Genomic DNA, 24,033 nt, shown 5'->3' on the forward strand with positions numbered 1-24,033 from the left:
TCCTGGGGATGAGAGACAGCCCCATATCCCCAGCCCTCACCTCCCAGGGCAGAGCAGAGGCAGCACAGCACAGTCTGAACAGGGAACACAGCACGAAGGCACAGCTCTTCCCTTCCCTCAGCTTGGAGGCAACGGCACTCTCCGATAGCCCAGGAAACCAAATCTAGCTGATAATAGGTCAACAGAGCCTAAGTGCTGGACCAACCATCCCCATTTACATTCTTGATTAAGGAATGGAAGCAAGCTACTTGCAAAAAGATTCAGCACTCTTCTGAATGCTGCATGAACTTCAGGACTGCCCACCCACTCCCGATAGCTGTGTGGGCCACCTGTTGTCATCAGAGGCAGCTGCAGCCTGGAAACCTGGTGTACTCAGGGTACTCATGGAAAATAAATGGGCTACATCTTAGCTCAAATCCAGCTGAACTGCCACATGATCCCAAAGAAATGATGACAACACTCCGACTGCAGAAAGGGTAAAATCCTCCTGAACCCAAAAAAAAAACAAACCTCACTGAGCAGGACTGGATTTTCCCGAGACTCTCCCGCTCTGGGTGGCTGACAAACCAAGGCTAATGGACAAGGTAAGCCAAAATCTGCTCAAGACCTACCTGTTGTTGACTAGCTGCTAGTGACAGACACTTTGCATATGAAACATAATGGGAAGAAGAACAAGTTTGGGGTTACTGTTTCTGCAGATTTGTTGGAGGAAACTACACAGAGGGTACATCTCTGTCTTTGAATTTTGCAGCGAGGCAAGTATGGGAGCAAGAAACCTCAGGGATTAAGCTGCCTCTTGTATCCTAGTGAAACTCCCCACCTGATGTTAGCAGAAGTTTCTGCCTGTTTCAGAGGGCAGTAAGCCCAGAGCCTGCCCCTCTATGTCCCCCGGCACAAAGAGCAGGCACGTGCTGCCACATGCGTTGCTCAAACTGCCTGCACAACAGCTTCTGTAGCCCTTCCCAGCTGCCAGAGTAGCTCATCACAACAGGCATCACCCCCAGGGCAGCAGAGACAGAACTGCAGAAGAGGGGACCCTGAGCGAAAGGGTAGGTCAGTGCTGCTGCACCAGACAGCCCGCTCGCAGGCTCCTCTCGCAGTGGAGCAGCTGGCTTTGCCATATGATCTCCCCTCCACCTCCACAGGGCTGTATTCAGAGACTGGAGCTGGAAGCAGCCCTACCAGGCAAGTCATAGGAAGCCTCCCACAGCTGAGCCAGCTCAAGCCATGGGAAGCTGCCGCACGGAACACTTAACAAGGGGCCCATTATGGGAGGACGGAGCCAAGAGGCCAGGTACCTGCAGCAAGAGCAGCAGCAACCAGACTCCGTCCTGCAGAGCCAAGAGAGCCCCTCTAACTTCTACCGCCACCCACACACCAAGGTCATGCTGGCTCTCCTGCCCTGGCAGCCTCTCACCCTGCATGCTTTTTGGGACAGCTGTGGGCAGCCTCAGAGAACAGTAGACAAATACCCACCACACCGCTGTCTGACCTGCCGAAGCCCTGATTTGTCAGCAGAAGGGCATCTCTTCCAGCACACTCTAAACCTTGTATCCCCATGTGACAGGCAGCTGGCAGCAGGCATCCCGCAACAGAGGTCCTACTCACCTCACACACACACATGCCGAAGGATTGTGTGGGCGAGAGCAGCGCAAATGCCCACCACACGTGTGGAACAAGCGTGCAGCACAAGAGCAAGCACCGAGCAGGCTCCTGCTCTGCTCCGGAGCCCAGGTCCGCTGACAGAGCCAGCTGAGGGGCCGCCGCAAGGCCCAGGACCTCCGCACATCACCCCCATGACTGCTATGGGACAGGCAGCGGGAGGTCCCGGAGGGGACGGGCAGCGCCGGGAGCGCCCGCGGAGATGGAGGGGGAATGTGCCGGGATGCAGCACGGGTCCGAGGATGGGACGCAGCCCCTCCCCCTGGGGCTTCCCGGCGCCGGGACCACCAGTCACGCTTCGCATCCCCAGCATGCTTCTCCCCGGCCGCGGCACTTACCCTGACATCCTCCCTCTTCTGCTCGGCTCCTTCGCCCGGGGCACGACCCGGGCTTTCAGCCCGCCGCCCTGCCGCTGGCGGGAGGGGTCCAGCCTGCTCCTCTGTCCTGGGCCGGGACCGAGCCCAGCATCGCCCGTCTGGCCCCGGGGCGCGGGCAGCCCCCGGTCGGGACGCTGCCTCCGGCCGTCGCCGCCGTTCCCCGCGGCAGCCGTGGAGCCGCGGTCCACGTGGAAGGCGGCGGGGAGGGGCCGTGCCGGGGGAGGGGGTCTGGGCGCCGGGGACAGGCTGTGCGCCGTGTCCGCCACCCCCAGGGCAGCCCCTCGGCTCCGCGGCCGCGCCGCCCCCCCGCTCTCCGGCTCCAGCCTGGCCGCGGAGTCCGGCCGACAGCCGGCGAAGCTCAGGAGGACGGCAAAGGTGAGCGGGAGGAGGCTGGCGGCGGCGTCCCGCATGGTGTCAGCCGGCGGTGGGGCGAGACGGGAGGCGCGGAGCGCTCAGTGCTCGGCCGGCATCCTCCGGAGGGCGCGGGGCAGCGGAGACCGCCGGCTGTCCGCCCTCCGCTCACCGCCCCATCCCGTTCCGGGGCTCCGCCGGGACGGGGGCGCAGACAGCAGGGCTGAGGCAGGGGCGAGGGCTGCCGAGCGGCCCCCGCAGGAGGTGGAAAAGGAGAAGGAAGGCGGCCGGCCCCCTCGCCGGGCTCCCAACGAGCTCCCGCGCTCCGCAGGCAGCTCCGAGCACCTTCGCGCCTGCCTCTGGCACTGGCAGCGCCTGGAGGGGATGGAGGGTTTTATTTTTGGAAACCTCCCCCTTTTGTGTCTTTTTGATGCTGACATCCCCCCTCTCCAGAGGACACGGCTCGGCCCCCCTCCTTAGGAGAGGAGACATTCCAGCAACACCCACTTTGGCAAAGGGAAACAAACTACAACAGAGAAGCCTTAACCCCTGCTTGGCCGGGGAGACCCGTTCGCCGCCTGCCCGGCAGCCAGCGTGCAGCCCCGGAGCCCGCCGTGCCGCCCGGTCCGCAGCGAGCCCCGACTCCTGCCGCAGCTGCAAGCGCTCGGAGAAGATGAAGCAGCGCCGGTGCGGGGTGTAGGGTGCAGGAGACATGGATGCCGGAGGAATACACTGCCGCCCCCCGGCAGCTGGGGACTTGTGGAGCTGCAACAGCACCGCTAGCCCTCTTGCTGCTCTTGATCGCATCTCACAGAAGAAAGGCACTGCACTGGGAAGAGCCATCTCACCTGGCTACAGAGTTCTCAGGGCCCCTCAAACTCAACTCATGGCTTTATACTCTTCCTCCTATAGGTCCAGGCTAGAAAAGGACCCACCTAAAAGCTACAGGTCCTTCAGCTGAAAGAGATCTTCCAGCAGACATATCCCACCAGCAGTGGGTCCTATGGCCAGTAACACTTATAAACCTGGTTTCATCATGCCATGCTCAGGCAGATGAAAGGTGCAGCCCACTTAGCATCCCAACTCTGAGGGCAGTGGCTGAATGCCTGCAAGAGGACATGAGATACTGTGCGTGCATACAGAGCGTGCTTTGGATGTAGCCTCACGCCCTCCAGCAACCTGCAAGGTACGGACTTCTTCAGCTAGAGGCTGCAGATCAACCACTGGGTTTAAAAGGCAAATTGTTATATCAGCCCATGAATTTATTTAATCTCTTTTGCCCTTTTTGATGTGTGGGGTGGCTGCCACATAGACTACAGGCTCTTCTCCCATGCCCACCCCTCCCCCAGCTCTTTAAGGACTCTGTCCCACTGACACTCTTCTCCTTGCAGTCTCTCCTGCTACAGGTGCCACCTGCTCTCTCCCAGGCCAAGCTGCTTGCTTCCCAAAAGCTTTGTGGCAGAGGGGTCCAGCTTCTCCCGTGCCTCCTCTCTGGCCTCCATCAGTTGTGCTCCTAATATCTTCCCCATCTGAAACGACTGGCTCCAGTTCCCCTTCTTCCCACTGCCTCTTGCTTTTTAGGCTCTCTCGTACCACAGTTGTCACCTCCCTGGAATAGAAGCACTGCTGCCTGCCTTCTGGGGTGTGGAGGAGCCAGGAAAGGAGCAGAAGTACAGGGAATTAATCTCCTCAAAACCACACAAGTTCTGGAGCAGAACAGGACTTCAGGACATCCCCTCTGGCTGGGGCCCTGCAAGCAGGGAGAGTGGAGGTAACATGACAAGTGAGCAAGTGAAACAGGATCGACAAGGTGAAGTGGGTTCAAACTTTGAGTTTGACTCTGGTAGCTGGTTTCACAGGGTAGTGGTGTCAGGGGAAATAACAGTGGGTGCTTTAGCACTTCCTGGGCACCACCAGCTCGCCCATCCACCTCGCTGGGGCAGAGCCACCACTTGGGCAGGAGCTTGCATGGCCCCAGATGCTCTGAGTGGTACCCAATAACAGCCGTGGCTCATTTCTTTGTTCTGAGGAAGAGAAATGTCCTTTCCATCCTCACCTAATTACTTTCTTATGCAGCAATGGAAAGAATGTTTGTGCCTAAACCTGACATGAGAAAATTATCAACACCATAAACAAAGCCATAAACAAAGCAGCTGAGAGCCCAGGCAGTGCTCAAAGCTACAGCAGGCAATCCTAGAGAAGGCTAATTGAGGGCACAAGTGAATGACTCCTCCCTGGGTCACTACAGGGAAGAAGGAGATCCGTGGAACCCCCAGCGGACTATGTCTTGGGTGCCTGCACTCAGTGCCCTGACAGTGGCGGGGCTGCTGGAGCCCGTGCCTCCCCAATGGGGCTGGGCAACAAGATATGCAAACCCAACAAAGCCATTGGTGGCCTTCCAGTACATCTCACAGCCACCCCTGGCTGTGGTGGAGCCTGGCCCAGGGAGCTGGCATCCCTTTTCAAATCAGCTTCACCCCATGTTTACAGTAATCTCCCCAGAGCTGGACACCAACCTCCTTCCAGTCTAACATCTGCAAACCCTCCTTCGCTCTTGCAGGGATGTGCCAGCACCGTTTGATCCCACGTAAGTGCTGTGGCAGAGCAGGGGCCAGCTGAGGGCAGCAAGCCCCAACACTCTGGGGCTGCCTGGCACAGGGGGCACAAGCACAGGGTCAGGCACTTGGGGAGGGAAGTGACTGCATCCCTGCTGTAGGTGGGCAACATGCAGGCACTCAGCCTGGTCTTGCTGCCTCCCAGCCCCATGGCTTATTTCATATTTGGCTATCCCCAAAAATAAACCGATCAGAAAAGGGGGAGCACAGGGTGCATATGGAGTCATAGCCTGTGTTGGGCTTCAGCATGCTGCTCAGCATGGCAAACATGAAATACCTCATTTCTCAGGAACTCATGCAGGCAGGGTGCAGACGGTCAAGCTGCTCACCGCTGAGATCAAACCTGCACCCAGGGAAGAGAGATCAGCAGCAGAGACAGGATGGGCAGCGAGCCGGCAAGCAGGGTTCAACAGCCTGGTCCTCATCACCAGGGAGCACAGTACTAATCTGTGGGAGCACACTGCAGGTGGGCAGCTCAAAGTGCTCTTTGCTGCCTTTCTTTCCCCATAATTCACCACACAAGCTTCTGGGCAGCAGAATGGCACCAGAGGAGAGGCCGAGGGCAAACACAGCTGCAGGACCTCTCCAAGTCCACACTTTCTGGGGCCAGGGTGACGAGGTGAATGAGGCAGACCTGCAAGCCAGCACAGAAAACAAGGGGCTCATTAGACCCTACAGAGGAGAGGAGCAAGGGTGGGCTATTCTGACAGCATGGCCCTTCTCACCTGTCACCTCTATGGCAGAGAAGAAGGGGTGCTTGGGCAGCTGAGGATGAAAGCCACAGACCCAGAGGGGTCAAGGTGGGCTGTGCCCTGAAGAGATGAGCACAAGTCACACCCCTTTGAGGTCTCTTCAAAATACAGGGAGAAGTGGCTCTTCAGGATGGTGGCAATGGGGGTCCCTCTGTGCCAGGACCCCTCATGCCCTCATTCCCCTGCCCCTTGGGTCCACACCACTCTGCAGGACCCCTTGGGGGGGTAGCACCTGGGAGCCACACTTCCAGGGGCAGTTGGCCCCCAGATGTGGCTCCTGGCACCATATCCTTTAGATTAATTAGTCCCTTTTCTTCCTCTTCAGAAGGGTTCACAACCCACATGTGCTTCTTCCTCCGCTGTGAGCAGATTCATAACACGCTGCAGATGGGACACATTCCACAGATTCAGGAGCTGCCTGCAGCTCCTGCAGAGGAGGGAGTGCTCCCCCAGCTCGGGGTTGAACGGCCAGGCAGGGGAAGGCTGGCCAGCCCCACTGGCTTAAAAATCTGGGTGCGAAGCCAACATCTTAGAGGCACAAGTCACAGATTCTCTGAATAGAGAGATCTTACACAAAATTGGAGAACGTAGGAGCCCTGTGGAGCTGGGTGGAGAAATAACTTTGAGGCAGCAACACAGCAAGACCTCTAGAGAGGACCTCTGTTACCATGAGCATCAGAAGGAGGAAAAGCAGCTTCTGAATATGTGAACATAGCCAGAAAATCCTCCACAGACACCATTCCCACCCCTCGGCTTTGCCATGAGATAGCTTATGGCACAGCTCAGCACACTCATGCTTACAGCACCCAGGGAAGGAGATATTCCCACCAGAGGAGCTACTCCAGCCAGACACACACCCTGTCCCTGCAGCCACCTCCACCCACTCTTGGTGTGTCCCTCAGAGCCTTGAGGTATGTTCTGGCCTCTTCCCCTGAGGAGACAGCCAGCTGAGAACCATGTAAGTGGTACTTTGTTGTCAGAAAACAGAAGAAAAACTGTTCAGCAGCTAATAGTTGAAACCCAAAGTTTGCTGGTTTTATTGTTCCTTCTACTTTAATTTAACCAGGACCATCTCCAAGATGGAGGAGGGAGGCACAGACCAGCCAAGTGGGTGTCCCGCAACTGGACTCCTTGGTCATGCTGTTGTCTAAACATACATTTGTGTATTACCAAGGGCTGAGACCACACACTAGAAAAGAGGTTACAACAGGAGATGAAAACATGCTGCTAGGAAGAAGAAACCTGGCAAGCAGGACCAGATGGCAGGACCCAAGGGACAGGAGTGCAGAGTGAGGCAGAGCAGAGGTTGCTGTGGGGCTACTGCTGCAAAAAGGCTCTGGTGGGGCTGGCTGCAGAGTACAGCTGGTTCTTTATTTATCCATCACACTATTTCAAGCCCCTTCAGCAACTCTTTAGGAGGAAAAAAAAAAAGAAACATAAAAACACCACCACCTGAGCTAGAATGTGACTCATGCAGAGCTCCAGCAGCTCAGGGGAACCTGTCCATTTATAATTAATGAAGTTCTGTTTGCAATGATCTGACTGCAACCTCCCATCTCCCCAGGAACTGGTCTGGCCTCTCTGTTTCTTCCATACCTGCGGCTGGAGCTGCATGTGGCAGCGAGATGGGCCTGAGTGTCCCCGAGGAGCATGGAGGTTCCCCTGACCAGGAAACCCATTTCATCATGTGTTTCCTGCAGGAACAAGCCTGCTCAGGACATCAAGCTGGTGGGGGGGCTTCAACAAGAGCGCTCATTAGTTAGCTGTCCTCACTATGGGTGGAAAGGAAAGAAGGAAGCAGAACCTCTTGCCATTTTTAAGGGCTCTGACCCCCAAAGAGGGAATGCTCCCCACGTGGTCAGAGCCCTGTGGAGAGGAGTGTGGAAAGGACCCTGATAGTGTGAATTTCCATAACAGTCTCTTCTCATTTTCACCAGGGTCTTAACATGAGGAGGCTTTTCCTGTGGTACCCATCAATCATCAGCTTCTGACACAGTCTGGAAGGGAACAGAGAAGAAGGAGCAACAGCTTGAGGATACACAGGGATCGCAGGGTGCTCTCCTCAGTGGAAGGTCTCCTTTCCTGGCGCCTGGTACCACTTCACAGTCAGCGCTTCCCAAGGAGACCACAACCTGTAGAAAAGAGAGACCCAAGCAAGATAACCCAACAGTGGGGACAGAAAACAACAGGTGATCCCGGGACTGTGCTGAAGCTCTTCCCAATAAATTCCTCTCACAATGAACTCTCAAAACCTCTGCCTTTCCTTTGCATTACCTTAAAAACCACCCGCCCAAAAAAAAAAAAAAAATCCAAAACAAACCTGAATTGAACTTGGAATTCTACTGAGTGTTTGAAATTAAAATAGTTTCATTCCTGCTCTGATTCCTGAGCAGTCTTCCTAAAAATCATTGACTGTCATTTCCTTCAAGTCACTGTTCCTTCCTTAAGACCCTCTCCTCAGTTGCTCAGGGCACAGAGAACTTTGACTGGAAGTTCTCCTGCCCATCAGCTTTGCATGTCAGAGGAAAACTGACCATGGCCACATAGAGCTTAAAACAGGAATGATAAGTAGAGCTGATATTATATCTGTATTTTAGCCTGGTTACTTTCCCATCACTGGATTTTAGGTGCTTTCCTATCAATTTGGGCACTGGAATGGCTGTGTGAAGTGATCTCAGCTCATTATAATGCAGTGATTTCAAGTGGATGTTTAATAGCTTATTAATAAGTGAATCTTAGCGAACTGCAAAAAAGTGGCAATTATTAGGTGGTGTGTGTTAGAACTAAAATAGTGGGTCATCACGCAATAGACTAGTTCATTGAGACTTTACAGTCCCACTGGGAAATTATTTGGATTAGGCTGAGTACCTAATTTCCCAGCTATGACTTCACAGGCTGGGAATCCAGTTCTCTTGTGACATCACAGCTCCAGAAGTCTCCCTCACCAGTTGCCACACTGCCTCTGCTATCATCCACTCTACACACAGCCGTAGGAAAAGGCCCAGTCTCTTATAAGAAAAAAGAATAATGAGAGCTTAACAAGGAAATAATTGCAGCACAACTTGCAAAGAAGATGAGCAAAGCCCCTTTCCATGCCACACTGCATCAGATCACCATCGTCAGAGAAGAGCAAGGAGCTTGCAATGGAGAAGCCTTTACTTCCCATCCAGACAGGGGCCATGCCAGGCACAGAACAAAAAGGTGTAAAAGGGTTGCAGAGATGGCACTCAATTTTCCTGGCTCTCCCAGAACTGGGTTTGGAGCTCAGGGCTGGAGCAAAGATGATACAAGCCTGCTCTCTCTGCTGATGATTACCTCTGCTTCCACACTGAGCCTCCTCTGGCACACGCTTTCAGGCCATGTCTCTGCCTTCCCTCCCTCTCTCGGCTTGCAGAGCCAGCAAGGCTGCCACGCACAGCTCAAACTCACAGCAGTGCCAACAGCACGGATGGCCACCCACACTTCCGTAAGGCTGGCGAGCCCAGTGACAGGGGTGGTGGCCAAGAAAGCAGCTGGCCCTGCAGAGGCCGAGAATCCCTCTCCTTCCTCTATCCCAGAGCCTGACCCTTCTGCCAGGGCACAGGAGAAAATGTTTTATGTGGGGGGCCCCTCTCAATGCCGCTTTGGTCTCTTGTTCCATGAAGGGATGGGACCAATGGAGCCCTTGGCTTTCCTCAGCACTGCCTCTGGCCTGAATAGCCCCTGCCTTGCTGCCTGCTTTCAGCAGAGGCAATGCCCTATGGCACATGATGCCCACCTTGCAGCCCTCAGTCAGGCTCTGCTCCCCTACAAGCTTGGATGTCCCTGCAGGGGCTCTGGAGCGTGTGAACATCATTGACAAAGCCTTTAGGTTGCACAAATCCCCCAGCAGTGCCAGTGGAGCTAAAATCCCTTGTGAGAGCACATTGGGATTTATGGGGGGCAGGGGGATAGACAATCAGTTCTTCCCTCTTAGCCTGTAGGCACTGTGCATAGTATGATATCAGCACCTTGTACCCTGCCTCATTCCCACCATCCACATGCTTCCTGCCAGCCTGGACCCAGGGCTGGCTGCTCCCCTACACCAGAGGGCTGGTGCCTTCTCTGGTAGCCCGCTGCTGCTGCCCATCCTCCCACTAGGACTGCACTTCTCCCCAGCACAACTTATGGGAGCCAGATCCAGGCCTAGCAGCAGGACACCTTCCCCAGCCCAGGGGTGATGCTCGCCTTGCAGGCCAAAGGCACAGGTGAAGTTTGGTCCAAGGAAGCAGACACCCCATCTGGGTTCCCTTGGCAAGGCTGGTGGGGAGCTGCAGTGACCTGCAGTGCCTCCCAGATCACAGAGCTGCTGGAGAGGTTGAGACAAATCACAGAAAATAACACAGAGGCCTATGGCCAGCTCTAGCCCCATGCTTCCACACCAAGTCAGATACAACCAAGGCTGATGCACCCCATGGATGCATCCAGGTTGCCCATACAACCAGGGAAGCCACTCCTGAGACAGATCTGGTGCTGCGAAGCAGAGATTAGGGGCTGAAGGATATTCTGGCTTCCCCCACTCTTCCCTCCCATCCTGACTCTGCATTGTTGTGAACTACAGCTGACCCACAGCTCTTTGCCTCACCTGTCCCTGCCCCAATATCCGTATCCTATATGGCACCAGCCCCTTGGCCCCTGCTGAGCTCAAGCCTCCAGCTGGCTTTAGGGCCACTGCTAGAAACATTATAGCACACCTGTTCTTCAGATGAGGGTTTACAGCCAAGGCTAGCACATCTGGATTATAAAATAGACATTTGGAAGTTTATCAGCATGTTTCCAACAGTCTGAGTATGGCAGAGACTCTGTCTCAATGCTTTAGTGGAGGAAGCAGCTGGGCTGGACAAATGATTCGGTGTCCTTCTCACGCCCCATGCAGGCTGGGCTGAGCCCCACACCCTCAAAACCAAATTGTCTGTTCCTGACACTGGTGGTCCAGGAAGCCATGTCAGCAAGGCCCTAGGAGGGAAATGGGGAAGTGAAATCCAGTGCCCTTCCCACCCCAGAACCTGCTGACGCAGCTGCACCAAGCCCTGACTTCGGCCAAACTTCTCCCAGAAACACTGCCTGCTCAGAAAACTGGTTGTGAATCTGCACCATATGTGCTGGGGAGAGGCAAGAACTGACTCCGTCAGCTTGGTCTCGTGCAAAGCTCAGCCGCCAACAGCCTCCAGGGCTTTTGCTCTCAGCAAAGTCCTGATCAGCAGCAGCATCAAGCTGCCACTAATGGATTTGTCAGCACCAAGGAGATCTAAAGGAGGAACATGGCCCACTGCCCTGAGTTGTTTCATCTGCACAGCGCCTCTCATCATATTAGTTTCTCAGATGTGCAACTCTCATACCCATGCTAACAACAGACCTCCCACACAAAGCATTCAGTAACGTACTCTGATTTTTGGTCTCTTCCCAGCCATCCCTCATCAACAGAAACATGGCTGATGCTTCAGGGTCTGAGTGACACAGAGGCAAAAGAGGCAGAAGACCTGTAAAACTGATGGAGCAGGAGGTAGCTCTGCCCACAGCACACAGGAAAGCTTTGGTAACATGGTGGTGGTTGCTTTCCAGAAAATCTTCAGATGGCCTAGGTCTAAGTTCGCAGCACCTGATCAACAATCCTTCTCCTGATAGTGAAGCAAGGCAATGCTAGCTACAGACGTGCTCTCCAAAACTGCTCCTCCCCTCATTCTCACCTTGCAATAGACTGGCTGGCATCTGGCAAGATCTCCTCTCATGTCCTTCCATTTTGCCAGCCAACCTGCAGGTGAAGGCAACATTCACATCCTGCAGTCCTGACTGCCATGCTTGGCCCTCATCAGCCCTGAAGGAGACACCACTCTGCTATGCCAGTGGCTGAGCACTGTACAAATATCTACAGGAACTGGCAAAGGTGACACAAAAGGACACACTTCATTCAAGCTGGATCAGTCTCTTCACTTCTCTGCAATGCAGTAGCCTGTAAATGTATTTATACCTATTTCACAGCCCTTTGGAGGCTTGGGAAGAATTGAATTCTTTCATCAGCTCCACCCGAGTGAATCTCATAACCCACATGCTCTCAGTAATATTGAGCTACCTCTTTAGAGGCACTAGTTCAAGTTCAGAGCACTTCAACAGAGGAAGCTGGAGTAGGGATGAAGGTCAGGCATAACACCAAACCTTCAGACACCATACCTGCAGCTTTGGGGATGTAAATGGATTTCTAGAGCTCTTTGCACTCGGCCAATTTCTTGATCCTTACGTATCTGTTTCAAAAGCCTGGGGCTGTAGAGTTCCTGAAAAATCCTGGAGACAAGAGCAGCCTGACTTGACTTAGGTGAACATGTGGAAGAGCACCAGCACAGAGAGACCTAGTAACTTCTAAACAAAGCCCATGACAACAGGGCCAGGGCACTGCCCCACAGTGCTGATGCTGGGACCCAAGTTCAGTCCTGGCTCTAACGCAAGCTGCTTCTGTGAGCTCAGATGAAACATCTAACTTCAACCCTCAGGTACAAAGTGGAAAAGAGACCATCCCACACACCCACTCTGCGTTTTCCCATGTCCTTGCTGGGCCCTCCAGCACTAGAGCGAGGCATGTTACATAGAACAAAAGGCATACTGTAGGAGAAAATGTCTGAATTAATGTGATAACTGCACATGTACCACTGTTTAGGGAAAACAAGCACATTTAGCGGCACCTACCACTAAGTGCATATAACCTTGTCTGAAGTCCATGCTAGGGCCAAGTCCACTACTGGATGCTTCTTCCACAGGACCTAGAGAATCTACAAAGACACTAGTGGCAATTCAGGGTGAGAGGCACTGAAAGACATGACAGAGAAAAACAGGTTGGAAAATAAGGAAAGGGGATTCAAAACATCATTAGGATCTTACCAGACAAATTCCCCTCTTGCATCTGGATGTACCAGTGGCTCATCTATCCAGACCATCCCAGATGGTGTATTTTCACAGACAGAGGAAGCAACATAGCTTTGCATTTCTCAGTAAACTGAGCTGCTCGCCTCTAAGCTTCCAGGTCTACAGGTCTGCTGACCCTTCCTCCCTCCCAGAGCATAAATCTGCCCCCCCCGCCAGGCCCTCCCACGCCAAGGAACGCAGGTCTTGTTCATGACAGCCAGTGCTTTGTTCAGCGCCTCCCAAGGGAGAGCATAACTCCACAGAGGCAAAGGTCAAGTGTGCTCTTCCCAAAGCTGATGGTTTGCCTTTGCCACTTAATCCAGGCTGAGATCTCACAGCTGACACAGAGCTTCTCCTGAGGCTGGGAACGGAGCCTTTGCAGGCAGAGGAAGGAGCGCACCTGGGGCACAGGTACAAGGAGAGAGACAGAACATCTGCCCGTCACCACAAGCTTTCAGGGCACCAGCAAAGAGGCAGTTAGGAAAACAAACCCTCCCATCAGATATTTCATTGCTATTTTGTGAAATAATCCTGCTCTTGCCCTCACCAGTTCAGGCCGAAAGTCAAAGATGGCCAAGTGGCAGGTGGTGTTAAATTTCCACTTTGCTTTACACCCCTGCCTCCTTTAGCAAAGAGTGGAATCAAGCCAGCTTCACCACTGCAGAACCTGGGGGCAGCAGTTCAGATGGCTTCCAGCAGCACTTTGCTGTGCCCAGGAGTGCTCCTACTCTGCAGTGCTCAGCCACAACCCTGCAAGGAGCAGTGTGGGCAAGGGAGCAAGGAAGGGCCCCATCACTCTGGTTTTGCAGCGGAGGTGAGGAAGAAACAGGCTTCTACCGTCCTCACCTCATCCGGCCATGGCCAAGCAAGCAGGTCATCTTGGCAGAGGAAGGCATCTCCTGGTACTCTCTCACACAATCACAGACTGGTTGAGGTGGGATGAAACCTCTGGAGATGGTCCTATCTGGCCCCTGCTCAAAGCAAAATGGTTAGGGCCATGTCTGGTTGAGTTTTTGACCGTGTCCAAGGATGGAGGCTTCACAGCCTCCCTGGGCAGCCTGCTCCAGTATCGTTCACACTGATCTGACCTCTGACAAAGGTGGTCATCAGCCACCTTTGCTGCAACGGGTTTGGTCATTGCCAGAGGAGCTGGAAGTGCCGCTCTTGGAGGTGTGACACCCGTGGACCTGCACAATGCTTTTGGTTGCACCCTTTGGCTCCAGTCTCCAAAAAACTCCCTCAACCCCCAAGCTACAGGGCCATGTTCAAGAAGTTCAGCCCAGAGCAAAAGCAGGGTGTCCCCCTCACACTGACCATGCAAACACAGCGATAGCAGACCCAGCCCTTGTTGTTTCCCTCCATTTCTTTCTTTCCGTTCAAGTCAAATGAAAAAGTGTGGTGGGGGAGGGCAGAAGACATCATTTGGCAGGAAGACTTTATTATTTCAGAGTTGATTGCCTCTGAGATTGAGGAGGATTAACCCTACAGCCCCTCCATAAACACCAGACTCCCCCACAGCCACCACCCCCACAGACCCATGAGGATCCCGGGCCCGCAAGCCTGTATTCACGGATCTGTGCCATTTTACCTCCTGGTGCTTTTCTGGTTCTCATTATCTCTGCAGAGCTGGTGACACTTAGACATTTCATCTCCCTGGAGGCTTTTTCTGGCACCTTAAGCCTGATTTATGCAACACAGCCACAGACATCCTGATCACCCACGCTCACCTCTGGCTTGTTAACACCCTGGCCAGCCAAGGACCCTTCACCTCCCACCAGCAGATCCAAACCAGGCTGAACCTCTGCACACACCGGAGTTAAAGCCTTGGCAGCTTTCTCCTCCTATCCCTTTCCCTCTCATCCATCGTTCGTCATTAATCACAGCAGCCTCTTTCCACCAGGGACCCGCCCCTGCAGCTGCCAGGGGAAATCCCAGAGGCAGGGCAAAATTAATTAGCAGTTGTCGGGTAACACTACCAATAACCTTAGCCTAGTCATTAACCCCAGCTGCTCGGACGGCATTTCTAGCTTGGGGTGCCTCCCCAGCCCAGGGGATGCTTCTGGCGGGAGAAGCGGCTTCTTCCCCAGCCTCATGTCTTCTGCTCTTGCTAGAAAGCCGGTTCAGGAACACAGCATCAGGGGATTTAAACAGCTCTTAACACTTATCACTGCCTGTCCCCAAAGGTTAATCTAAATCCAAAGAATGGCTACAACACATGTATATCTGTTTGCAACACCTCATTGGAGGAATTAAAGCGTGACAATGATACCGTACTCACGACACGATGACAACTACTTCCATCATGCCAAACAAGACTGAGGCCAGGGTTGGTCCAGCCTACTAAATGGTGCTAGAGCTTCAGCCTGGGCATGGTATCAAACATTACAGTGGAGCCCCTCTACACGGCCCCTACACATCTTTGCATTTGCAGGCCTGGCGATCTTTAGAAGCCTCTCTCCACCATCCTGCTATTCCTTTTCAGGCTCTTTCTTGCTCTTTGTCCACACTGCCTGCACAAGCTGTTTTGCAGGGGGAAGGGTCATCTCTGATGAGCCATCTGTATCATACCTAATGCAAGGACGGGTGAACTGCCTCTGCGAGGCAAACCTTGCACCTTTGTGTTGTACTTGGACACATCTGTCTTGCTTGTGTTATGGGAAGGGCCTGTCCTCTGTCCAAGTCAACAAATACTGTCACCTGGAGAGGAAGGGCAACAGCACTGAACACTATAACCTGGATACCCCACACATTCCCTCTGAGGCCATTGCAGCACTCGTATCCAGCCAGGCCTGCCAGGGAGCAGGATCAAGTGAGGGCAGCTGGACAGGAGCCCTGCACGCCAGCCAGGCCTCCACATACCGACCACTGAATTTGCATCCGAAGCCGCTAACAAATGAGGTGAAGGAAAAGTATGGAACAGGGACCAAGTCTGGTCATGGTTTGAGTCCTGACTCCAGAGCAGCTGGTGCAGCCTGGCGGGTGATACACCACTCAGCTGTCCCAAACACCCTTGCTGAGCTGAAACGTCCTCCAGCATGGACCAAGCATACCCTTCCACTTCCTTGATTTCCTGCAGTCTGGTAAAATTACAAGTAAGAAAGGACCCACCGCACCCCCTCCCAAAGCAGACTTTATGCATCCAGGGTGCAAGGGGGAGTGGAGTCAAGACAGCAGCTGCACAAAGTGGTTTGCAGTGATTCACCACAACTGAACATCCCTCCAACCAAACCCATAGGCTCCAAGACTCCATCAACACATCACGGTTCCTCAGCTTTTGCCATGCTGTGAGCTCCCCTCGTAACATGGGTGCCACTTCCTATTCTGCTTGCAGAGCTAGAGCAGGCTTTCTTCCAGCTGGAAGCCATCCAGAGCTGCCACCAAGGTCCAGAGAAGGGAACAGGAGGTGCTTCAAGGAGTGGTAGAAGGGAAATGGAGGCCAAGGCTCAGGGGCACTGAAAGAACCCTGTACCTGTGGGTGTTACAGCGAGAGGTACCACGGGGTCAGACCTTTCTATCGCTACAGCTGCAGAGATTTCCCTCTTTCGATCTGCCTCCCTACCATCTGCTGAGACGACTGCAGGGGAGAGGAGGTTTGCAAGGGTCACTCTTGGGCCAAACCAGATGGAAAGGACCTGCTGTGAGCATTTTACTAGAGACAGGCCAAACAGCTGCAACATGCCCCCCCGCTCCCCAGCCCTGCAGATGACTTACTGGGATGCAGCACACGGAGAGTCCCAGGGCCACGGACGCTGGCTCACAGCTGCACACACTGCCCTGAAGGCTCGCTCACAAGGACAGGGGGCTGCAGCTGGACAAAGGAGTGAATTAATAAGCTGTTTGAGTCCTTCAGCAGAGGCCTGAACAAACAGATGCTGCCAGGAGCTGGTCCCTCTCCCTCCTGGGGACTGTCCTTCTGGTCAGAAACAGATTTTCATAGTGCTTCCAGAGGGGGAGAACCAGCAGCACTTTTGTTTGCTACACAGAGCTCCAGGGCAACCTTCTCCCCTTGTGCCTTTGAACGCACTCCATACTTCTCAGCCCTCCAGGCCTCCAAACCTGGCCTGCTGTGGACCTAATTAACTCCCTTGATCATTTATGGTCTTTTGACACTAAGGCAAGTAACAGGTTGACAGAGGCAGCAGATCCTCATGTGTGCTCACATGGACTCAACTGCTCCCTTTGGTCTGCTGATGAAGCTCTCTCCTGCCTGCCAAGGGTGCCCACAGTCCCTTCTCTGCAGCCAGCCACTTCAGAGGGGCTGAGGAGAACACACTGCCTCCCTGCTTCCAGCAAGCTCCCTCAGTACCATTGCCGCCATCAGAAAACACCAGAGTCTTCTCAGAGCATGACACCTTTGAACTCAAGCAAGAAGACCACAGACGACACCATAACCCTGTCTCCTTTGCTAGCACCAAGACACCCCTGAGGGATTCTCATCGGTCCCTGTTGTTTGCACATTTGCTCATGCACCCACACACGCTCAGAAGCCTCTGGCTCAGCAGGCTAGGCGCAGGCACCAGGCCCGATGGTGATGCTGCCACAGTAGTTTCTCCCCTCATTGGTATCCATTCAGGTTTGCACAAAGCCAGATGGATTTAAGAAGAACCTGATCCCATTGATCTTTTACCCATGTTCCCTCCATCTCTGGCACCACAAGGATGGAGGGCAGCAGGTCCTTTCACAGGGGGATGCCTGGGCAGGATTATCTTGGGGTTCCTGGACCAAACAGGCAGCTCCTCAGTCTTTGGAAACCTTCCTTGCCTTTGTTCCTTGGCCTTCTAGGGCTGGGGGAAGGGATCCCAATGAACATGTCTGTGCTGTTCTTCTTAATAGGCTGTTGTGTAACACAGAGGAAAGTGACTACACCGGGGACCCCAGCTGAGAACAGAGACTTTAATCCTGCTGCCCAGGGAAAACTTGGAAAAAATACCTACATCTGTTCTGTTGCATTAGGTTCATGGCTCAGAGGCTGACAGCTGACCCTGGCTGCTCATGATGCCAAGGTACAGCCCCTGCCAAACAGTGCCAGGGTAAATTACCATGACTGATTAGAAAGGCAAAAGGCAGCCAGAGAAAACTGGGGAGGGAGATCTCCCTGTGCAGGTTTCTGGAGAAGGCCAAGACAGAATGCATAAGAGCACTTTGTCTTCTCCACTGCCACATTGGCAAACAGAGCAAAGAATGAGCAATAGTGGAAGAGAACAAGGCAGGGGAAGAGATGCAGGGAAAGGACTGAAGGTAAGGAGGCAGAGAAGAAACCACAGCTGCATCCGCCTCTTCACAGTGCTCACTAAGGATGGGCTTCAGGAGACAACCCTCCTAAATCAAACCTGTGCTAGGCTGGGGCCATGGAGGAAGAAAGGTGCTCTTGTGTCTATAACCAGGGTTTAAAGGCTCGAGAAGCATACAGGGCAGATGCTGGCCTTGCAGAGCAGTGCACACTCTCCCTGCTGTCAGTCTGCCAGCTCTGGGACATGTAAGAACACAAGTGTGGGGCTCCCTGACCCAGCACTCCAACACAGCTCCTTTCCAGGCTCAGGCTGTGTCATCACCTCACATCCACCCAACAGCTCAGAAAGGAGTATAAAGGAAATAAACTATCCAGGGAACAGAACACCACTACTGAAATTTGGCTAACAGCAGACACCTAGATATTCTGGAAATATGTCAAAGGCTTCTCACCATATTTGGCAGGTCTTTCCATTGACAGGCCTACTGGGAACATGGTAGGTGCTGCCCTGGGACCACAGGGCATGAGGAAGAGGCCCTTCTCTGTGCAGTCCCTTTGACAGGCAGAGCAGGACACTGAAGGTGGCCCTCCCCGAGGTGGGAAAGGGTTTCTGGAAAGCCGTTAACACCCAGTTCTGTGAAGGATCTGCCTGTTCCTTTTTCAAGTATTAAATTGGCTCAACCCTAATTAGCATGACATCTATGACAGGATTACAGCAGATTCTGCTTTCCTGCCTAGGGCCACCAGCTGCCAAACACTTCTCCAGGCCAGGATCCTCCACAGGACAGCACGTGGCTTCAAGAGAAGCAGAAAGAAAACTCCTTTCTAACTCCTGTCTGTCACAGGCAGGTTTTGTCCCCGAAGCAGGAAGGTTTGTTTGGTTTAAATATTATTTAACCATGGATGTTTTCATTATCCACATCTATGTCACACTCTTTTATCCATCCTTAGGAGGGTGCTTTCCTCAGTCCATCTGTGGAGCAGACAGCTTTGATTATCCACGTGTTTGTTACCTTTCAATCCCTGCTGGCTATCGCTTCGACCTTGCTCGACAGGACAAAGGGATCAGGAGGATCTGTGTTTTCTCAGCACCCTTCAGCCTTCTATAAACTTCTAATTCAACACCACAACCTCGTATCAGACTCTGGGCCCCTATCAGTCTCCACAGGCTACCTCTTCACACAACCCTAAACCTGCAGTGCTGAACTGAGTGCTTGAGGAGCAAGGATCCTACTGAGAAATGCAGCCAGAGATGCTTTCTGATCCATGAGCATGTCTGCACTAGAATCTAAAGATGCCTCTCGGGTCCAACACCACCAGTCCCATGACTCTCTACCACCTTGCTCCCCTGCTGTTGGACCTGGTGCCCTCCCCTCTGCTCCCTACACTGCTGGGGAGCAGAACCCTCAAGGTCAGAGCCTCAGGCCTGAGCTGGCTCAGCAGTACCAAGTGCATTTCACCTCACTAATGTGTTTGGTATGTGGCTTCTCTGAAACCCTGCCACTTCCCACTTAAATTGCAGCTCAGCCCTGCTCAGGAGGAGGAACCAGAGGGGCTGAGGCACAGCAGAGCCAACTCTAGGAAAGATATTCCCAGAGCGCCTTCTAAAGCCGCTTCCCACAGGCTACTGACACTGCTAACTGCAAAGTGAGAGGTCAGCTGTGCCAAGCCACCTCCACTCAAAACCAACCTGAGGGAGAGTGTCCAAGGCAGGCACTGCCTGTGCAGGAGCCACTGCAGGACAGTTGCCCCCTGAGGATGGTAGCAGGCTTCTTTTTCTCTCCTGCCCCTGGAGCTGCTGCACTACTCCAGTCACCTACTGCAACTCACCCGAGCTCATGACAACTTCCATTGCCCCAGGTTCCCTGGAAAGTCTAGTGGTGCCTGCAGTTAATAAAAAAAAAAAAAAAAAAAAATCCATTTAGTTATAATGAGCCCTAAAAAGAGAACATCAGCTCTCTCTGTGCAACAGCTCAATTCTGCTTTCTGGTCCATGCATTAAAACTCCCTCTCCCCTTGCAAACTGATGACTAATCTGTGTCTCAAAGCCTCAGGGAACACATCTAATCTGGTTAGTGTTACTGCTGTTGTTTGTTCATGTTATGCACATTATTCTTACTAAGTGATTTGTCCTGAGTCTCCTGAGAGACAGTGCTGCAGGTTAATAATACATATGAAAATCCAGCTTCCTTTCATGCATTTTAAATGTGTTGCCTGTTGGAAAACAAAAGGACAAGGGGAGTGGTACAGCAGGGACTTGATCAGGACCAGGGGATGCTTCCTGGACGCTCATTCACTTCTCATATGCTCCCGTTAGGTGATCAGAAGCACAGCAAGAGAATCTGCCAGACAACTCATTTGCTAGATTAAGAGATCTACTGAACAACAACAAAAACCCCAGACAACAGTAACTCGAACTGCAGGGTTTCAACAGAGCTGAAGTTGGCCACTTTCAAACCTGACCAGCTCAAGTTGACTATCGGTCCCCCTCTGGTGGCCAACCAGCCACAGCCACCTTCTGTTGACAGCACAGGGCTGCCACATCGCTACCCGTCCCTGCACAGAGGCACCTTGAGCACCCCTGAGCCGCACATCCCCCAGAGCACCCCAAGCCCAGCCAGCATGGCTCTGCTCAGCAGGTGGCTGGGCAGCACGGCTTCCGAGCATGGAGCCGAGTCAGGGAGAATGGCAGCCCTGGGCACCAGGGCAGATGTCATGAAAGTCTTCTAAAGGGGAGAAGATTGATTACCAGAACAGCCAGCATCTGTTTAGCCCTCCAATGTGACAGCCTCCGGGCCACCCACAACTAGACCCTTGATTTTTAATAGCAATACTGTGTGGCACTAGGAGCCCCCATCTTGAAACAGGGACCCATTGTGCAAGAAGCTACACAACATCCAGACACAAAGAGACTGTATGCTCTGTGGGATGGGGAATGAGATGGCAAGAAAGGACAGAAGATGAACAGGAAGAGAGCAAGCAGAAGGAGACAAGACAACACTGGTCAGCATAAGTGACAGCAGTCAGTGAGATGCTCTCAATAGGTGAGGACATGCAGCACAAAAACAACAGTCCAGTGTCTTACAGAAGATAGCAAGGTGACATTTTTATACTATAATTTTTAGTTTCAACAATGACTACAATTGCTACACCAGTGTGTGCCTGTTGTTTCCAATATAAAGGAGCCCAGGAGAGGGAAGGCTGTGTACTGCTGCCGATTGCTTTGGGCACAGACCAGGAGAAGGGGCTGCCAGTTTTCCTTAAGTAGGAGTCTGAGTCTGTCTCACACCAGCAATAAAGATGTCTGCAAATCTGAGCTAGCCTCTACACAGCAAACCACTTCCCCAGACAAATCTGAACCCCTTGGAGCTGGTTACATTTCTATTTCCTTGTGTTTCTTCACCCACTGCAATAAGCAGCACTATCTCATCTCAAGGCAACCTCACACTTCAGCTACAGAAGCACAAGAGAGCTGCAAGCAGCTGTTCCTTCTGTAAGAGATGAGATCTCCAAGATTATGCATAAAATTGCATGGGTTTACAGGCCTTCAGAATTATGTTAGCACAAATCCCAAAATTAAGGGGTGGGTACAGGCCAAGATACTTCTCGCAGCTTATCAGAGAATTGCCTCGAGAGCGAGAGAAGAGTTTCGTTTTGGCCACTGCAAAGTCACTCCCCTGCAAAATCACCCCAAATCACTCTAGCCTTCACATGCCTCAGAGAAAGCTCTCAAGCAGCCTTAGGCCAATTCCAGTTTCTCCATCCCTCATATGGTGCAAGAGCTCTGCTTCCTTCATCCGTATTCATTGCAGCTTTATACCAAGGCCGAGATGTTTGGCTCTTGGCCTCACTCTCCACTTCCAACACCATGTGCAATTGCCCACGCCTCAACATACTTTGCAGCATGCCATCCCTGCAGAAGGGTAGCTGGAAAAGACTGATCGGGAATTTTGGGTGAACTTCAGCTACAGCTGTTTTATTTTACTGCAAAAAAAAAATTTAAAAAGTTATGGCAAATTAGGTCTAAAAATGAACACACTCATGCAGTAACACTTCCCTCCTACAATCAAGTTTCATGCTCTGAAGAGCAGAGATTAGAGTTTCTCAAGCATTCAAAAACAAAACAACAAAAATTCAACCAACCAAGCAACAAAACACAACACACACAGAAAAACAAACAAACAAAAAAAACCAAACAAAGAAAATCAAGGAAAGGGTTTAAGAGGAAGACACTCAAAATCTCCACTCCTGCACTGCACAGCTGGTGCCAAGACAGGCTGAGGTTCTGGTGGACTTTGCTGTTTCCTGTGAGTTTTTTCCTTTTATAGTTCCCATCATCACATGTTAAAACTCCCTCTGCTGTCATGTGCTAGGTCAGTTGGACAGAAGATGGTAGCAGAACAGTCAAAACCATATAAAACACAGTAATTCACTGTGGGAACCAGGAGTTACAACCTGATTCAACTGACCAAAACTCCAGTTTCTCAAGCAGCACAACTTGACATATCCCAGGTCAAGTGGCCCTGTAAGGAATCAAGTATCCGAAGAAATCATGCAACTCCTTGGTACCGCTGGAGACACAAGCTGGGACATGCAGGATTCCAGTACCATGTGCGTGGGCACAATTTCTTTCCCAGCCCCAAGTCCATGCCAGGTGCCAGGATAAATGGAGGCTGTGGAGTTCACAACAAGACACTGTCACCACTCTCTCTCCAAGACATCAGAAGAAACTGGTGATCAGGATGGACAACACAGGCAGCCAGAGTACATCATGCACCCTGCAAAGAGAGGCAGAAACTTAAGAAACTACTTCATGCTAAAGTAACACAGCATGCTGAGTGCTCTCCTTCACACCCAGAGTTTCTAGAAACTTCAGCCTCAATTTGGCCCCCTTCCTAATAGGCCATATTACTAATACTGGTTGTGACATGTAGATTTGTTGTGTACCATTTTGTTCATGCCAGGTTTGCAGACAAAGTCAACCACCTTTTAGTGCCCTTGACCCTGACTCCAGCAGCTCTAGACTCACGGCTTCTGTGATTTCCTGGGGACACTGAAACTTCAGTTTTTGGATTCTTCATAACACTCACCACTGCTTTAGCTAGCCTCTGTCTTCCCTGAGTCCAGTGTTAAGACAACTTTGTTCCCACCAGGAGCTTCTAAATAATACCATGACCCAGCACAATGCTACGGAACAATCGCCAAGGCTCAATGCACTGCTCACTCTTATTTAGCTAGTGTTCATGGCTTGAAAGCCAAAATCAAGGCTTAACGGTGGTTTCATATGGGAGAACATCTGTCTAGTTATATAGTGAAACACACGCAGCCAGCCTATGCTATGCTGCCTGAAGATGGACTAAATCTTTGTACAGCCCAGGAAACAGTGTTTTCATTGTTTTACAGGCAGCAATGCTAATGGACACAGAATCATGTTGCAGAATCTTCTCAAGTTTTGAAGTTATTATTTTAATCCTTAGGCTAAAAAAAAAAATCCAAGGAAAACTAGTAATAAATTTAATGGCTTTCGTTAGAGCTGGGAACAGCTCAGAGCATCACAGAAATTGAATACTGTCCCTGAAGGCAACAAGCTGTCAACAAACTAATTACTCTGTTGTTTGTTAGCAGACACATGCAGGTAGACTGTTTCCACTCTGCAATCTGAAAGTATTTTGTACAACTTAAAATGGTGCAAAGGACTGAAATGCTGCCTCCTCTCCTGGTTTGATCTAACCCTCTTGACAGTACAGTGAAGCACAAGCAGTGCAAATACCTGCAGCTCAGAGCATCAAGGAATAACACAGTGAGATGAAAAAGTAACGGCACCAACTGCATTGTTAGTTTAGATAAAAGAGTCCTTAAAATACTTTCTGGCATTACCAGCTGCTTCACCCCATTTTCCAACCTACTGCAGTAGCCTGTAAGCCCCAGCCCAGAGTCCTGCCTCTTCCCAGAAGCTCCCAGGCCCTGGGTTCAGTCAGGCATCCTGGAAGGCTACAGGTGGAGAATTATCCTCTCCCTCCTGCAGCAGACCTCAGTAAGACACATGAAAACCTGGAGAGGCCCCTTGCCCATGAACAGCACTAACCAGTTTGATTTCCTCTGTACAGCCCCAAAAGAACACTAAGCTGAGAAGG

General features: G+C 52.2%; 1 protein-coding gene and 2 long non-coding RNA genes across 5 annotated transcripts in view; 1 reads left to right on the forward strand and 2 right to left on the reverse strand.

Moving 5' to 3' along the window:
- The window catches only part of LTBP2 (latent transforming growth factor beta binding protein 2), a 74,940-nt gene extending 72,164 nt beyond the window's left edge, over window positions 1–2,776 (reverse strand). For both annotated transcript variants that reach the window (XM_065839955.2, XM_065839954.2), the window contains exon 1: window positions 2,001–2,776. In XM_065839955.2, coding sequence (XP_065696027.1) covers window positions 2,001–2,449 — 449 coding nt within the window. In that variant the 5' untranslated portion in view covers window positions 2,450–2,776. The remainder of the gene's footprint in view (window positions 1–2,000) is intronic.
- On the forward strand, window positions 79–7,792 carry LOC139828117 (uncharacterized). Its single transcript, XR_011739399.1, has 3 exons — window positions 79–584; window positions 3,972–4,161; window positions 7,695–7,792. It is a non-coding gene; the product is annotated as an uncharacterized lncRNA (long non-coding RNA).
- LOC139828118 (uncharacterized) lies at window positions 6,771–16,530 on the reverse strand. 2 transcript variants are annotated; one of them, XR_011739401.1, is made up of 3 exons: window positions 16,381–16,530; window positions 12,454–12,573; window positions 6,771–7,889 (listed from the first exon to the last, which is right to left on the reverse strand). It is a non-coding gene; the product is annotated as an uncharacterized lncRNA (long non-coding RNA). The 2 variants fall into 2 exon arrangements; XR_011739400.1 differs by lacking the exon at window positions 16,381–16,530 and adding an exon at window positions 13,516–13,593.
- Between the last annotated feature and the right edge of the window lie 7,503 nt (window positions 16,531–24,033).

The sequence above is a fragment of the Patagioenas fasciata genome, chromosome 5 (assembly GCF_037038585.1).
Source record: "Patagioenas fasciata isolate bPatFas1 chromosome 5, bPatFas1.hap1, whole genome shotgun sequence".
NCBI classification, from domain to species: domain Eukaryota; kingdom Metazoa; phylum Chordata; class Aves; order Columbiformes; family Columbidae; genus Patagioenas; species Patagioenas fasciata.